Consider the following 17,128-nt stretch of genomic DNA (forward strand, 5'->3'; position numbering starts at 1 on the left):
CGGAATTGGATCTATGAAACGATTGATAGAATGATTGTCACCATCAACGGTAACCGATTGATCTACTGGCCAATCGCTCTGGACTCGGGAAATTGTACCTTGAATTGGGCACCTTTAGGTGTGCTAGACTCAACCTGAGCCCAATCTTGGGCAGTTTCTTTATCCAATCAATTCAGATCTGATCAATTTAAAGTTGCCCATTAACGGCACAATTTTTGTCATCATATGCGATCTTTCGATGTGATTTGATTGATCCTAACTTTTGGAAGGCAATTATCGTTTGTTCCCATTAACAGAACGATTTCAGAAGGTTTTTCATTCCGATTCGATCATAAAATACAACTTTTGGATCAATCATTTTTCCTTTTCTAATGAACCAAGGAATCGTATCACATCAACTTGCGCCACAAACGGCACAGTTTTCTATACAATTTGGGCATAAAAAAGTGCATTGCAGGAAAAATTCTACCGTTAATGGTCACCTATAGGAGTCAGTGGTAACTTTTTGTCAACAGGTGCAGTGAGACTCACAACAGCTGTGTACTTTTGTACATCATCAAGCACTACAAAGGTGTTTGATCAGATTTCAGCAGAACTCTGATCAGAATTGAACCCTGCTATGTGGGGCTTTTTGGCCCATTGAGCAGCAGGCATCCCGGCATCCCATGCACGTCTGAAATGATATCCGAGGGCTGCATGAACTAATCCGTGCCGGGGCTGGGTTGTGTACTGTCTGTGTAAAATTCTGCTGAATTGTACAAGATGAGCAGCATTCCAAGTGTACCTGCCGTCAGTCATGTAGATTCATTTTGTGTTGAGAAAAAACAAAAGATGTCACATTGTTTACTCCAGGGTGGCTCAGCAGCTCTGGGCTATTCAGAGAGTATAAAAGGTAGCACATGCTGCTCGTCTCAGTAGTAACTGTTCACCTGTCTAGCAGTAGACCTCGGTTGTAATCCGTTTGTCTTCTCCTCGTCAGGTCTGTATAAATGGACACTGATATGGACTACGAACGGCCCAATGTGGAAACCATAAAGTGTGTGGTCGTGGGAGACAATGCGGTGGGCAAGACGCGACTCATCTGTGCGAGGGCGTGCAACACCACCTTAACTCAGTACCAGCTCCTGGCCACCCATGTACCCACAGTATGGGCTATCGATCAGTACAGAGTCTGCCAAGAGGTAAGTCTGGGTATTATAGTAACTGTTGCCTAATGACTTCTTTGCTTGTTCTAGGTTTTAAGATACCTAAATTGTCAGCGTTTACAAAAAAAAACTCCAAATGGCGAAATCTGTCATTGTTTGTCCTGTGATGGTTAGCGGACATCATAGTTATTCAGTGGCTTCATTCTTTGTCACTGATCCAGAATTAGCATGTAAGAAGGAAGGAGGACTGTACTCACCAGCATGCTGGTTCCCAGTTATTAGCCCATTAAGCCTAGATAGATTTGATTCAGAAAATGCATCCCATGAAACACCTCTCTTTGGGGCTGATTCACAGAGTTTTTCTGTTGAGTTATCTCAACTTACTTATGAACTCACAATTTATCTCTCCTTAAAGAGACTCGGTAATAGAAAAAATGGGCCCCTGGGTGGTATTTACCTTGGGAGGGGGAAGTCTCTGGATCCTATCGAGGCTTCCCCCATCCTCCTTCGCCCCACGGTAGTCTCAATGGGCCCCTCCGAAGCCACAGCCGACAATTTGTCAGTTTGTATTTACCTTCCCTGACTCCAGCGCAGGCGCAGTAGCGGCTCTCGGCTCGGGATCAGGTGGAAATAGCCAATCTTAGTCGGGTCCTCTCTACTGCACAGGCGCAAGTCTCCTGTGCAGTAGAGCGGACCTGACTGGGAACGTATATTTCCGCCTGCTCCCGAGCCGAGAGCCACTACTGCGCCTGCACTGGAGTCGGGGAAGGTAAATATTTACATGGCCGCCATACAGAGGGACCCAGCGAGACCGCCGTGGGACACAGGAGGATGGGGGAAGCCTCTATAGGATCCAGAGGCTTCCCCCTCCCAAGGTAAATTGAGGTTAAACCCAGGGTTAAAAAAAATCAAGGTTAAACCCAGTCAGAAACACCTGGGGCTTGATTCACAAAGCGGTGCTAACTGTTAGCACGCCTGTGAAAACCCCCTTAGCACGTCTAAACAAGCTTTTCGCGCATAAAACTTTACGCGCGCAAAACTTTACGCGCGTACTGCACAGAGCGCAGGGCGCACCGCGCGAAGTGCCCATTAAAGCCTATGGGACTTAGCGCGCGTAAAACTTTGCGCGCGATCTGATTGAGAAATCCGGTGCTAACCTACTTAGCACCCTGGTTAGCGCGTCTAAAGACTTTAGACGTGCTAAGTAGGTTAGCACCGCTTTGTGAATCAAGCCCCTGATCTGCATGCTTGTTCATGGTCTATGGCTAAAAGTATTAGAGGCAAAGGCTCAGCAGTACAGCCAGGCAACCTGCAATGTTTAAAAGTAAATAAATGTCAGCCTCCCTATCTCTCTCAGGCCAGGTGTATGTTAACTCAAGATGAGGGGAGGAGGAAAAGAAAAAGGAATAAAGAAGTGTTTTTACTATGGCTGCATTATGCTTCTTTTTAAAGTGGCATTGTGTTAAAAACAGTTTGTACTTCATTGTAGCTTATAGCGCTCGCCACTACGAAAGTGAAAAATGTCATTTGGCAATCTGTAAAGCAGCAGTCAGGCTGATCAGCACTTTATAAATATAACGATCAGCACTAAAGTACCATTAAATGACAGTAAAGTGGCAGTCAGACCAAAAAAATTGGCAATTTTTTCCAACTGATTGCCGCTTTTATTAATACGAAAATGAAAAGTGCAATCATTTCTGTAGAAATAACACGCTTCTGGTGATCGGATAGCCGACACCTTCATAGAAAAAAACAAACGTATTTTTCATGGGATGTTAAGCAGTGAATGCTTGATGATGCTGAAAATATATTGGCCTCATTTCCTGTTCGTTTTGAATAGATTTACTGGTACACCTGTTCTGTATCAATACCAAAACGATCTCCTCATATTCTGTTCACACTTTACGATGTTTGATATACCGTAAAATATTATTACTTTACCAGGTAATGGCTTTAAAAAGGAAATAGGATCATCCCCTCACAGGCATATTTCTCACCTTATAGTGTTGTTTGCCTGCCTCGCTTAGCTATTTTTCCCCTTCTAAATACTTTTATTACAGTACCAGTGACTTTATAAGCACAGGTGGTATCCATTTAGGATAAGTTATCCCCTATTACTCTGATAGAGTCTTTAAAATGAGCCCTTTCTTTGGGAAAGAGTAGTCACCTCTTTAGGAGTTTGTAGTGCAGTTTTACCTCTGCAGGGTGTTCCAGACGTGTGAATTGTGTTGAAGTCAGTCTTTCTGAACACATGTAACACCTGGTATTGTAACAAAACACCTCTCAGGCTAGTTTCACACTGGGGAGTTGCCCTGCACATCCTATGAAAACTGGATCGTAACGGAGGGTAAAACTCTCATTGGGGTTGAGTCATCAATCCTCAGTAATATTACCTGGGAACACACAGCGCTCGGCAATATTACCTGTAGTTACGCACGGAAGTACTGCGAGATAATCTAGTATCGTGACACGGTTCACCAGTAGCGCGACCGCTACTATTGTGGCAATCTGAAAATGTGACCATCAAATGAAAAATAGATTAGTAACAATAATATGCTTTTGGATTTTAGCTAAATAATCTAAACAGTGGCATAGCAAAAGGGGATGCAGAGGTTGAAATCGCAGCAGGGCCCTTCTTTAACCCCAATAGAAGTATTAGCTCTCTATTGGTCTTGTGCTGGTAATGATCACTTCTATAGATGCTTTGAATAGAAATCATTAACAAACTGCTCCCTATCCCTTTTGCACCTCTGACACTGTAGTTGAGAGTTTGGTGTGCCGTATCAATTGTTATGTATAGAGTGCTGGGGGGCCCCAATGTAAAACTTGCACTGGGGCCCATAGCTCCATAGCTACACCACTGAATCTAAATCAAGAACAACCAGGCAAATTGCATTTTTCAAAAATGATGCCATTATGGCAGCCTCCAGATTCCCCAACCTCCCGTTACATTTTAGAATTCCTTTTGAAATTAGAGTCTTCGGTTCTTTGTCTGCTGATGACATTAGTGTATATAGGTTACTTTTACTGAATATGACAAAAGGACAAAAAGTGATGTAATTTAAACGGGCTGATCAGACATCTCGTTTGACTGTACCGCATTCTGAGCTGTGGTTAGTGTGAATTGCTGCATGTTAATTAACTTTGCATCATTCCATGGATGCCCCACCGGTGGCATCTGACATTTGTTGCCCTTCACAGTATCCATATAGAGCCAACTTACTATTGCAGGCAGGAAGGGATCAGTATCTAACAGTGTAGTGTGACACACACAAGACATGCTCACCACGGTGTATACCACTGAACTATACCTGCTGGGCCGGACTGAATTGCATTAACAAGTGTTCCAAGATTCCTTGCAGCCTTCTTATATTTTAGATTAAGGGGCCTTTTAATCTCATCCTGCTAATGTATAGCAGAAAGTGCACAGGAGTGAAGAGTTGCATGAAAACATCCCCTTACACACATTCCGTATACTCGAAAATAAAAGAAATAAGGAGACAAAACACAGAAAGGCGTTTAAAGGCCGTGGCCCTTTCTTTCCGGGGGGTTTTAACGGTTTAAAACATATAAAACATAGTTAACACAACTTAAAGAGACACTGAAGCGAAAAAAAAAAATGATGATATTATGATTTGTATGTGTAGTACAGCTAAGAAATAAAACATTAAGATCAGATACATCAGTCTAATTGTTTCCAGTACAGGAAGAGTTGAGAAACTCCAGTTGTTATCTCTATGCAAAAAAGCTATTAAGCTCTCCGACTAAGTTAGTCGTGGAGAGGGCTGTTATCTGACTTTTATTATCTCAACTGTAAGTGAACTGTTTACTTTTCCTCTGCCAGAGGAGAGTTCATTACTTCACAGACTGCTCCGAAAGACTCATTTTGAATGCTGAATGTTGTGTAATCTGCACATAATATAGAATGATGCAATGTTAGAAAAAACACTATATACCTGAAAGTAAAAGTATGAGAATATTTTCTTTGCTGCTAATCTTTTAGTAATTATTCATAGTACACAACCAATTCATTATATCATATTTTTTTTTTCGCTTCAGTGTCTCTTTAACACATTTTTTTCCTTTCCATCAGAAATATTGCATTGTCTGTAGACCCTAGCAATGCACCAGTTGCCCATAGCAACATACCATTTGCCCGCCCCTATCAGTGGGAAGCACTATCCCCGCCCCAGTAAGTAGGTACCATGACAAAACCAATGACTTGCAGAAATTTTTTTTGGGTGGGTAGTAGACAGGCCCGGTCCGCAGATGATGCCAAGTGAGGCAACTTCCTCAAGCAGCAGAAGTCTGGGGACAGCACCAGGCAGAAACAGGAAGTGAAGAGAGTGCCTGGCCAACCTATACTGGGGGCAACTGTACCTGGCTATCCTATACTGGAGGCAACTGTACCTAGCTACCAATACTGGGGGCACCTAAACCTGGCTACCTACCTATACTGAGGGTGTTTTTTGGGGGGCTTACCGCAGCTATGCTGTGCGGTGCAAGTTGTTGAGTGCTGTGCGATCATTCCAATTCGGAGAGGGGGTGCATCCTCACAAGCTTGCCTCAGGCAGAACCGGCCCTGGTAATAGAAGCTCGCCTGCTCCTTGCCAACTGACCAAGAGCTCCAGGTTACCTCAGCTAATTTACTGCCTGTTATTCAATCACTCATTGGGTCACCTGGGGAACCAACAACTAGTCCTGAGCCTTTAGCCACACCCTGCCCTCAGTCTATCTTTTAATTGGTTGAGCATCTAGATGGCATCCACAGCAACAGCGCCTTCCAGAAGTTGAGATGTTACTCCTCACAGATAGTACCTGAAACAGAAATAAAAAAAACACACATACATGTATACTCTTACACCAATTATAGCTATAGGGAGTTTCCAGCCATGAGGGCATCAACCTATTAGTGTTCCTCCTTTTCCATTATAGCTTCATGTATATTGCAATTCAGCACATTATGTTCTGTGTTGTCACCTTAAATAGTGCACAGGCTGCAGGATTCTTAGGGAAATGGCAATTGCTGCAGTATTAAAGGTGTGTTTCTTATATTTATGGCTTTCATTTAGGTCCTTGAACGCTCCCGGGATGTAGTGGATGAAGTGAGTGTATCTCTCAGGCTGTGGGACACCTTTGGCGACCATCACAAGGACAGACGCTTTGCCTATGGACGGTAAAGAAATACTGCTTACTCTTTACGTTGCTGGCACGAGTGAATAATGTTTATTGTGACAATATCCAGAGGGCAGTGGCTTTTGGAACTAGCAACAGGGCAGGGGGTTTATTTTACAGCCTCTGAGTGTTGTTCTGTGTACACTTTACACTGCCATTTACTGCACTCAGACATGACAGGAACATAAAACTCCCATAATGCCTTTGTACAGTCTCAAAGTAGTATTGAACTTGTATTCTTTGCCATGCACTTTGGCGTGGCCACTGCTGGAGGATATCAAAAAATGCATTAATGCTTAGTTTACACAGATCTTGTTTTCTGCTCAACTCTATGGCCTCAATTCACTAAGCTTTATCAAAAACTTTATTGAATGTTTGATAATTTACCTCATGGGTAAAATCTAATTTTGAATTCACTAAGGTGTTATAGAGTTATTGAATGTTTTATCGATAAAACATTCGATAAATCTATAACTCCTTAGTGAATTTAAAATTAGATTTTACCCATGAGGTAAATTATCAAACGTTTGATAAAGTGTTTGATAAAGCTTAGTGAATTGAGGCCTATGTCGTCATGGTTGCCGCTGCAGAAGTGCCCAGTCGTAGAGCACTGCTTGGCGTCAGCCTCCCCCTACAGTGTGGCGCCACTCTTGGCTTACACCCTTCCTCTTGTGACCACATGCTTGTTGGAAAAAAAAAATCATAATTCTGCTCCATGCATGTGATTGCAATCATTGGGTTGCCAATTCACAAAGCTTTCTGCCACACTAGCTATGGTCCAATATGACCCAAATGAGGGTTGCCAGCTTTTGTCATATAATAGCAGATGATTTTTACCAATCCCAGACCAGGTTTTCAGGATTGCCTATGGTCTTCAGGGTTCTTTCGAATTTTACTAAATAAGGCACAGTAGTTTGCTTTGGTCTTGGCCTCAATGGTCACTGCCTTGTGGTTTGTAGTGACCATAAAAATGGTAATTTACAGGTGGCGCCAGTTGAGGGGGGGGAAGGTATTATTTATCCGTGAGACGTTCCTCTCCCATCCAATCTGCATTAACACCGCAGCAGTATCCACTCCAGTAATCTGTGCTAGCCTCCTCCCCCTGAGTGACATAAGTCACACCCACCTTATCCTCACTGGCTGGGAAGATGACGAGGAGAGGTGGGTGGGATTTATGTCACTGTTAAGTGAATCGGCTCCTTTCGGCCCTCCAGATGATTAGATAGGAGCGCAGATTACTAAAGGGGATGCCACTGCAATACTAAATAGGGTGGGAGATCATAGCATCTTCCCCCTCTTCCTGGGGCCACCATTGTTGTAGACACTGATTCCTCCAGTTATACAGGGGTTAATGTAGTCTACCTCTAAGCATAAAGGCGGAGGTATGAAACGTTGCAATGTACACAGCAGAATATGTTATGAAAACAGGAAGGGAAAAGAGTCGAGAATCATTGGTCTTCTTGTGTGTTACGGAAACTTTTTTTTACAGTACAGTAAATTCCTGAGCCACAGCCTAAGGCAGACATCGCCTTTTTTCTTCAAGAACTTTTGATAAATTTCCAACATATTACTGTAAAAGGAAAATAAGATGACATCAGTTGTGTTTTCTTCCTCACTCATCGATTTGACGTATCGGATCTGCACCCAATATTTATGCTAGTGCTTTGGGATATTTTTTATTTTTCTGATGGGTTATTTCCTGGTGTTTAGGATTCTATCTAATATTAGACCTGAAAATACGATCATACTACAGTCATTGCAAAAATAAAGTAAATAGCATTTTACCACATTAAAGTTCCCATCAAAACTAAAAATTCCCATAAACTGTACAATATCCTGTTCAGTCAATCCAAATTTATGAACAATTGTTTTAATCTGATTGGATTGCTTATCATAGTATTATCCATTGGTGGGTCCGAACCGTCTTATTCCGATCGATCGGACACTCAATCGCTCAGGAAAATTGGATCATTATCGGGTACTTAACTTGAATTTTACAATGCACACAATTATTTTTGGCATAATTCAGTCTGAAAAAACTATTGCAACAAAAAATTGCCCATGTACTGTTCCTTTTTTTTTTTTTTTTTTTTCCCCCAACCATCCAATTTTAATGTGAGTGGGCACGTTTTGATTCACTGCTATCTCCCTGAAAGCAATACCAGTTGCCTGGTCTTGCTGATCCTCTGCCTGTAATACTTTTAGCCATAGGCCCTGAACAAGCATGCAGCAGATCAGGTATTTCTGACATTGTCAGATCTGACAAGATTAGCTGTATGCTTGTTTCTGGTGTTATTCAGGCACTACTGCAGTCAGATTGATCAGCAGGGTTGCCAGGCAGCTGGTATTCTTTAAAAGGAAATACAAATGGCAGCCTCCATATCCTTCTCACGTCAGTTGTCCTTTATCTTTAAATGTTTTACTGCCCAAATCTGTAAACTCCAGCAAGGGCAAATGTCTCTTTCACCATCCAAAAAATAAGTGTTGCAGCCTATCAGGAGGATGCTGTTGTCATGGGATTGGCTGAAATCACTACTGTGCTCGGCCAATTGGAGACTTCGGTAGCCATTACTATTCAACAGCTGAAAACTGTTGTTTTAGGCAGGAGCTACAGATTTCTCTGCATCTATCTTGATAACTTATCCCAGTGTAATTGTAATGAATTCCCCAGACACCAGTGACATCACTGGTGTAACACAGCAACGTTCTCCGTTCCTGGGGAGTTGACGAGTGGCTTTCGGAAAATCCTTATTCTAACAGGTTGGCATTAAACGAGTCAGTGTGAAAGGTATGCTTTGAGGTTAATTCCCCCGGCTTCAAATCCAAGCCACCTGTCCTAAGATCCTAGCCTTCTTCAGTGGCTGGAATAAAAGCCACAAGTAATCTGTTAAAAGACGCCTGTCCCCGAGAGGGGTCGCCTTCCTCGAATACACACGGAGATTTAATTACTTACAGTGTATACTTAGGATTAAATATAGTCTGGAATGTACGTGCAGAAATGCAGGGCAGCTCACACCAGCAGGTGTTTCACATCCTCTGCCTTTGTACATATTAGGATGTAAATAAATAGGTATAGCATGACAAACCATCAGCTGCCTTGTACAGCATAGCCTTCCCTTATAGATTGGTATAACTCTCGTATATATTCTCTGTAGGCATTGCAGTGCCATATACTACTGTATATTAGCTGTACATTTTGAAACAGTGTTTAAAGAGGAGCTGCAGTGAAAATAACATGATACTGTTAATAAAATGTCTTATTTTTAGCAATATTATTATTTTACAGTGTTTGCCCATTTTAAAATCATTCCTCTCTCTGTTTCACATTCTGAAATTTATCACTGATGACATCTTTAGTTCTGTCAGGTGATCTGTGCGGAATGTTTGTTACAGAGAGCTCTATGCACACAGAGAGTTATTGCTTGCTTAGCAGTTAGAAAAAGCCATTACTACCCACAATGCAATGAGGTTCACGGACAGCAAACTATCTCCTCTCTACTACATAAAGAAACCTTCAGGTTCACATAGTAATGTGTCAGCGTGGGCAGCCAGGCTCCAGGCTCCCGTCTGCCACTAATATGCAAGCTGCATTACCTCACAGAGGTGAGCAATACAAGGTACAGAACATTTATGTCACGCTTTTCTCCTGGCGGACTTAAAGCGCCAGAGCTGCAGCAACTAGGGGTGCGCTGTATAGGCAGTAGCAGTGTTAGGGAGTCTTGCCCAAGGTCTCCTCACTGGATAGGTGCTGGCTTGCTAAACAAGAAGAGCCAAGATTCAAACTCTAATCTCCTGTGTCAGGGGCAGTGCCCTTAACCCGTACACTATCCAGGTGGGTCCTGAGTGCTGCCACCATGTGGGACCACCAACCGCCTGCCACACCACAGAAGGCAGCCCTCCTCAGTGCCCTCACCACCAGTTTTGCAACTTATAAATACCCCAAACAAAGGATAGCCACATTCTAAGCAACATCTGTAGAAAAAAATGAGAAGAGAGCTAATCAAAGTAAACCTAGCATCTTTTATTTATCTTTTTCATATTTATTGGTTCAGAACCTCTTTTACATGTTATTCGGAGTGCCTCTTTAATGAGCATTGCTCGGTACTGTTTGGGCCCTGCTTTGTGCCTCTGACAACAGAAGTGCAAACCAGATTTTTTTGGCATCAGTCAATGCTTTTTGACATCAGGTTGACCATTTTGCCATAGTTTGAGATCAAATTCCTATTCAGTAGCTTACCTGGGACATCAGCCTGGTTGTCATACGATGTCACCAATTCTTTATCAGGCAAATCCATTCTCAGTGGTAACTGTATTGCCTTTTTAACCATATGAACAGCTGACTATATAGTTTTTGCATGCTCCTCCATATTCATCCACAAATATTATATATATATATATATATATATATATATATATATATATATTATATATATATATATATATATATATATATATATATATATATATATATATGGCTCGTAGACAGGTTTTTTTTTTTTAGCAGACCTTAGTCTTACTGAACCCTGTCAATGTCTCTCTTTATTAGCAATTTATTATGTTTGTCTGTTCAGTTGAAATTGGCATCTACTGTCCAAGGCCAGCAGTGATTTTGCAGAAGTTGTCAGTTGACACCATGTAAACAGGTAACAGATACATAAGTTCAGTTTGTGTTATGCCTCCCCGCGGTAACCATGCAGTACCATAAATTACAGCAAGCACACAGTTTTACTGTGCTGGTTGCTATTATTGGCTCTAAACTGTTTTATTGAATTAATTCCAATTTGATTTAAATGTCCCGTGTGAACATAAAGTACACCAGTATTGGAAAAACCAGCACAACTTAAAGCTGTTCTCAGTCTAGAATTTTTCAGGACAACCTGTGGAGTAACACATATGCAGACGTTACTCTTCAGCTAACACTCAGTTCCTCATTTCACCCAATCACATTTCTCCTTTTAGCACGAATAGTAGAAGTTCTATTTCCATCTGTTGCTGTTTGTGACATTAGGTCCTCCAGTTTCTCTATTAAAGGATGGCTCTATTTTAGGTAATTGGAATCTGATTGGTTGTTGTGGGTATATGTAGAATAGCAATTTTTTTTAAGACAGCAGGTGGGCCAAACAGAGATTGAATGCTTGACAACCTGTGCCAAGCCCATAACTCTGGGGAAGATAATGTGGCAACATTGCTATTTTCACTTGGCTCCCTGTAGAAACGAGTTTCAATCTTCGCATGTGGAAAAATATCCCACAGCAACATATTTGATACCACGTAAGTGTCTGTTAACTGAACCAAATATGCTGGGGCTGAGAAAGGTGCAAATGTGGACAAATAGCCCAGAACCACCAATCAGTATCCTTGACAGCTACAATATGATTGGTTTATTTGGGCAGCTGCTGTACTTTTCCCCATTTTTACAGTATGTACAGCTACTGTATATTCTTTTTTTCCCATTTTTGCTGTTTCTGGAATTCCTGAAATATTGATGTATATAAGTACATTATTGTTCACTATCTGCTAACTAACGAGGCCTTGCTTGGCTACAGTTAATGGTCTGAAGGTTACTTTAATTTACATTTTTTGGTTGATTAAATACTCCAAAATCTCATGCAGTGCATATTGGCCAACTTTATTACAACTGAAATGTGTCGTTCCCCCCCACTTGTAGATACCGGTCATGTGACCTATGCCAAGCAGTATATAGCTGATGTAGGTGGATCTAGCAGACTGGAGAATGCTATGCACTTCAAACTTGTGTTGTGTGTATAATAATAATACTTGTATAACCCCCCCCCCCCTTTTCAACCAGCTGCTGTCAGTTTTCCTGGGTGTGGAACAGGGGTGGTAAAGTTATTCTCAGCTCTCTTCCCAGGGTGTTGTGTAGTCAAAAGCAGATAGGAGAAGGGCATCATTTATTCTCCTGACCTGCTAACTCCTGAGAAGGAGAAGTTGGGTCAGAGAGTATGAGACCATAACAGGACTTATGATCGCCAGGTTTCAGAGTATAAAAGTAGAATCAGATAGCAAATACATATTATAATACGAAGCCATTTGATTTTCAGCATGGCCAGACTAAAAAAAAGTATGGATCTTTTTTTTTTCCTTAGATACATTGTGTACATTCAGTAAGTCACCATCTTTGCTTACCGTCTGATGCCATGATTGAGTGATAGGTATATATGGTCTGTTGACAAGTCAAATGTCGTTGGCGGTAGTGAAATCCCCTAAGCCACGCATGGAAAACAAGTGCACCCAGCAGCTTGGCGAAAGCTAATGCTAATACCCTTGGTGTCCAGAACGCTCTACTTGAGTTTGTTTGAAGTGTTAATAAAAATCTCTGCACCCACTTGGCCTATGTGGTTTGGCACAGGCCCTGAGAGCGGTCTTTTTCTTTGCCTTGAATGAAAGAATTTCATTAGATGTGGCTGGCACCTTCTGTTATATTACGTTAGTAACCTGTTAATGTTCTTGTCTGTTACTCCACAAGTTAGCAAAACATTACCAGCTCATATTGCATTGAGGATTAATCAGAATCAGGTGACGAAGACTTAGAAGAATAGATTCTAAAGTGAGGCACTGGCCTTTACTCAAGTCACTTTTTCTCCCACGTTATCTCCTAGGTAAATTTTTTTCAAACAATTAAATATCCTAGGCAATTTTTAATCTACTGTGTAAAATAACTTTAGGTTTTAAAATGATCCTTAGTAGTAAAAAAGCTCCGCCTGTTTACTAACGGTCGCTAGGCAAGTGGCCGCGTATCATGACCCCCCAATGTGCGCACGGTCGTGAACTGCACTCGTGCATTGCCGCAACCCACATGTCCCCTGCCCCGTCCACAACCGCTGCCCCAAGCATGCCTGCGTGTGGCCCATGTGCGGTAGGCAGCTGGCGGGGACACAGAAGGATGCAGGGACTGTATAATTATTATTATATAGGATTTTCTTGCTTGCTGGTGGCTTCAAGGGCATTTTATTCATAAGGTGGGTAAATATCAACCGGGAGAAAACTTAGGCGAGAAATGAATAGAATAAGAGTCCATATGAAAAAATGCAGGCCAGACAGCAGCAGCAGTCTGTGCATCAGAGTTTCTGGATGTAATTAAAACAATTTTTACATAGTCAGCTATTGGGTTTCAGTCTAGCTTGTATAAAGAAAAAAGCAATAATGTTCCATCTCTGTGACCAGAGTCACACTTTGTGGGCCAGATTTATCAAAGCATTATCAACAGTTTTTTCTTCTTAAACTGTTCTAACCAACAGGGGAACTGTCCTGCGTGATAATAAGAAACTTCTTAAATCCTACTTAATAGTGGCAGTTTAGCGTGGATTTCTAGAGCTGCACTACAGTTAAGAAAAGTGCAAATCCGTCCTTAAACTGATGCAGATTAAGAAGTGCTTATTAGCAGTTCTGCAGATAATGCAGCAGTGCAGGCTAGGCATGATTTATGAAGGGCTCCTCCCCCTGCTGCCAGGTGTCTTGCGAAGCTGCTCTGTGCTTAACCCTTCCACTGCTGGGCATTGATGCAACACAGCAGATGCATTGGTTACTGCAGTAACAGCAATTTCCCTCACACACTGCACTGTCTGGGAGACCTTTCTAACTCCTCATATTCCTAACAGTTTAAGAAGGAATCTGCACTATTTAGTGATTTCTTAGGATGTCTGAGACAGTTTTGCACGGATTTCTAAAAACCCACCAATATTTTGTTTCAGACACTCTTTATAAATGTCCCCCTCGTATTCCTAGCCATGTGTGGCGAAGTGAGCAGGAAAAACTGTTCGCCATTACCTGCCCTGCATAGAGTTCACGCCAGCCATCTAACATGTGAATTCCCTTCCTTGCCTATTGTGGGGTCCGAGGCTACTCTGCTAATCCGCAAATTGCCACAATGAGTTCCATTTCCACCCTTACAGACGCTGGCGGCTCCCCTCAGATGCTGCACTCCCATGCTTTGTATCACATGCTCAGTAGAGCATTGACTCATGATACTGGGTGTTTAATAGAATGTCGGAATTAGTTTATTAAATCCCTTTTACGTGTGCTTAGCCGTGGCGTCCTTATAAATGACAGCAGGCATAGGTGACTGATTTTGCATTACGAGGAACAAAGTCTTCTTATGGGAAAGCATAGGCTGTAGTGCTGGTGATGCTTGTGGATTAGGCAGATGAGAAGGGCTGCAGAAGGCGCACAGTCTCCTATTGTTGTAGTAAAAGAACAGCATTGGAACGTAGAGACTCTGTGCTGACGGTTGAGGATAATCTGAACCAGCAAAGAATACACTTAAGCAATAGACGGGTTTGAATTATTTTACTGTGCTTGTCTTGTAAGCACTTTGCTGTGCATTTTCTGGCTTAATCACTACTTAGCCCCTAGGCAAAGCCTCAGATTGAATTTTTTTTTTCTCCATGAAAAAAGTTATTGGATATTTCCTAGATACTTGGAGCACTGCCTGGATTTGATATTTATAGCTTTAGAAGTCATTTTAAGTTGAGGTTAGAAATATGTGGAGCAGTTATATCGAGCACTCTATTTTGGCCCCCTTTAATGTGGCTTATATACAGTTTTGTCACAAAGGAGGAATGCTTTAAAGCCTAACGTCCTTAGTGGTGACAGGGGTTTCAGCCTTGAGGTTTTCTTACAGCGGGTCACGGGGGAATCTAAGACTGATACGGAGATGAATCTATTCTATAGGAATCTGTATCGTTTTATGTTGGGTATTCTCACCTTGGCCTCCGTGGTGAACAGATCAGTTCATGGCGAAGCTGAAGATAAATACACTCCTGGTCATAGATGTCACATCATAGAATTTTATTTTTACAGTTTAATAATAGTGACCTCCTAAGTAAAAATTGGAGAGGGAGGTAAAACATTTTCCAAACGTTTACCTCCACTTTTCGATTAGCCCATGAAAAAAGTGGAGAGCTGCCAATCAGTTGCAAAGAATACTGCAGCAGAAATGGAGCAGTTACCAAGAGAAGCCAATCAGGTGCCAAGAATACTGCAGCAGAAGTGGAGCAGTTACCTAGAGCAGCCAATCAGATGCAAAAAAATACTAGAGCAGAACAGAAGTTACCTAGAGAAGCCAATCGGATTTAAAGAATACTAGAGCAGAAGTCTAGCAGTTACATAGAGAAGCCAATCAGGTGCCAAAAATGCTGCAGCAGAAGTGGATCAGTTACCTAGAGCAGCCAATCAAAACCTTTGCTTCATTCAGCAGCTGAGGCCAATTGGTTACTATATGCAAATACCGCACTATTACTCCACTCTTCTATGTACCCGCTTCAAGATCAGCTCCATAAGGTTGTGCTGTAAAGCAGGTGTTAAAAGTGGAATACCGGGAACAGTTTTGGAGAACGGGCTAGAACTTGGGTCAGGTTTGATTGTGATTTGTTTCCCCAAAACAGAAATTCTCCTTTCTTCCCTGTCCCAGCTCTGTGTTTGCTTGCGGTTTCCAAGACGATTGTCTGTGTTTTAGCTCCTATCGTTTGTAGGAGTCTTCACATTCAGCTTCCCAATTAAATGACATGACGTTTGGTAGATTTGTCCATTCTCAGCTGGATCAATGAACCTATCAGTCGTTTTGGAGGAAAAGGATGTAGAATTAAAGGGAACCCAAGGTGAGAGGGATATGGAGGCTGCCATATTTATTTCCTCGTAAACAATGCCAGTTGCCTGGCACCCCTGTTGATCTTCTGGCAGAAGTAGTGTCCGAGTCAAAACCATGGAACAAGCATATGGCTAATCCACTCAAACCTGTCAGCTGAGTCAGTGTACCTGATTTGATGCATGCTTGTTCAGAGCCTATGGCTTAAAGTATTAGAGACACGGGATCAGGAGGACTGCCAGGTAACTGGTATTGTTTAAAAGGAAATAAATATGGCAGCCTCCATATCCCACTCACCTCAAGTTCCCTTTAATCACAAATATTTCCTGATTACTGTTGTCTCTGCCACTTCCCTTGAGATAAAGGGCACCGCCAGAACTTACTCTGGCTTGCCAAACCCCTCACTCAGTGCATTGGGCATGCCTTATACCCCTGGCCCTTCTCTGAGTAGTGCTAGTCACTTGGTTGGTATCATTAGTTCTTAAAGGGACTCTGAGCAGTGCAGAAACTATGGAAAGATGCATATCATTTTAAAGCTCTCTTTCTCCTCTTTCCAATGATATATAAACCACTGCCCTACTCCTTTTAGTTTTCGCTATTTTCGCGATTGAAATTGCCGCGGCCGCGATTTCAATCGCGAAAATAAAGAAAACTAAAAGGCGTAGAGCGATGATTTAGGTGTCGCCAGAAAGAGGAGAAAGAGAGCTTTAAAATGATATCCATCTTTCCATAGTTACATTGTATTACACAGGGCGACACTTTCCCCAGTGTCAGCAGCTCCATTCAGCACAAAAAGTCGCCCTGTGTAATACAATGTAACTATGGAAAGATGGATATCATTTTAAAGCTCCCTTTCTCCTCTTTCTGGCGACACCTAAATCGTTGCCCTACGCCTTTTAGTTTTCTTTATTTTCGCGATTGAAATCGCGGCCGCTGCAATTTCAATCACGAAAATAGCGAAAACTAAAAGGCGTAGGGCGTCGGTTTATATATCATCGCAAAGAGGAGAAAGAGAGCTTTAAAATGATATGCATCTTTCCATAGTTTCTGCACTGCTCGGAGTCCCTTTAAGTATTTATAGGCTAAGCTTGAAGTATAAGCTACAAAGTAATAGATGTGTAAGTGTAACTGCGGTTCCCAGTGAATAATATTCTTATTCTATTCATCATCCCATCGCTTTTCTTGTAACTCCCTATAATTGCTC

The 17,128-nt window shown here is 42.0% G+C and overlaps 1 protein-coding gene across 4 annotated transcripts in view; it reads left to right on the forward strand.

The window, feature by feature from the left end:
• RHOBTB1 (Rho related BTB domain containing 1) overlaps nucleotides 1–17,128 on the forward strand; it is a 127,573-nt gene that overhangs the window by 86,430 nt on the left and 24,015 nt on the right. For all 4 annotated transcript variants that reach the window (XM_068257860.1, XM_068257862.1, XM_068257861.1 and 1 more), the window contains 2 exons: nucleotides 980–1,181; nucleotides 6,218–6,321. In XM_068257860.1, the coding sequence (XP_068113961.1) occupies nucleotides 990–1,181; nucleotides 6,218–6,321 (296 nt within the window). In that variant the 5' untranslated portion in view covers nucleotides 980–989. The remainder of the gene's footprint in view (nucleotides 1–979; nucleotides 1,182–6,217; nucleotides 6,322–17,128) is intronic.

Source organism: Hyperolius riggenbachi, chromosome 10 (assembly GCF_040937935.1).
Source record: "Hyperolius riggenbachi isolate aHypRig1 chromosome 10, aHypRig1.pri, whole genome shotgun sequence".
NCBI classification, from domain to species: Eukaryota; Metazoa; Chordata; class Amphibia; order Anura; family Hyperoliidae; genus Hyperolius; species Hyperolius riggenbachi.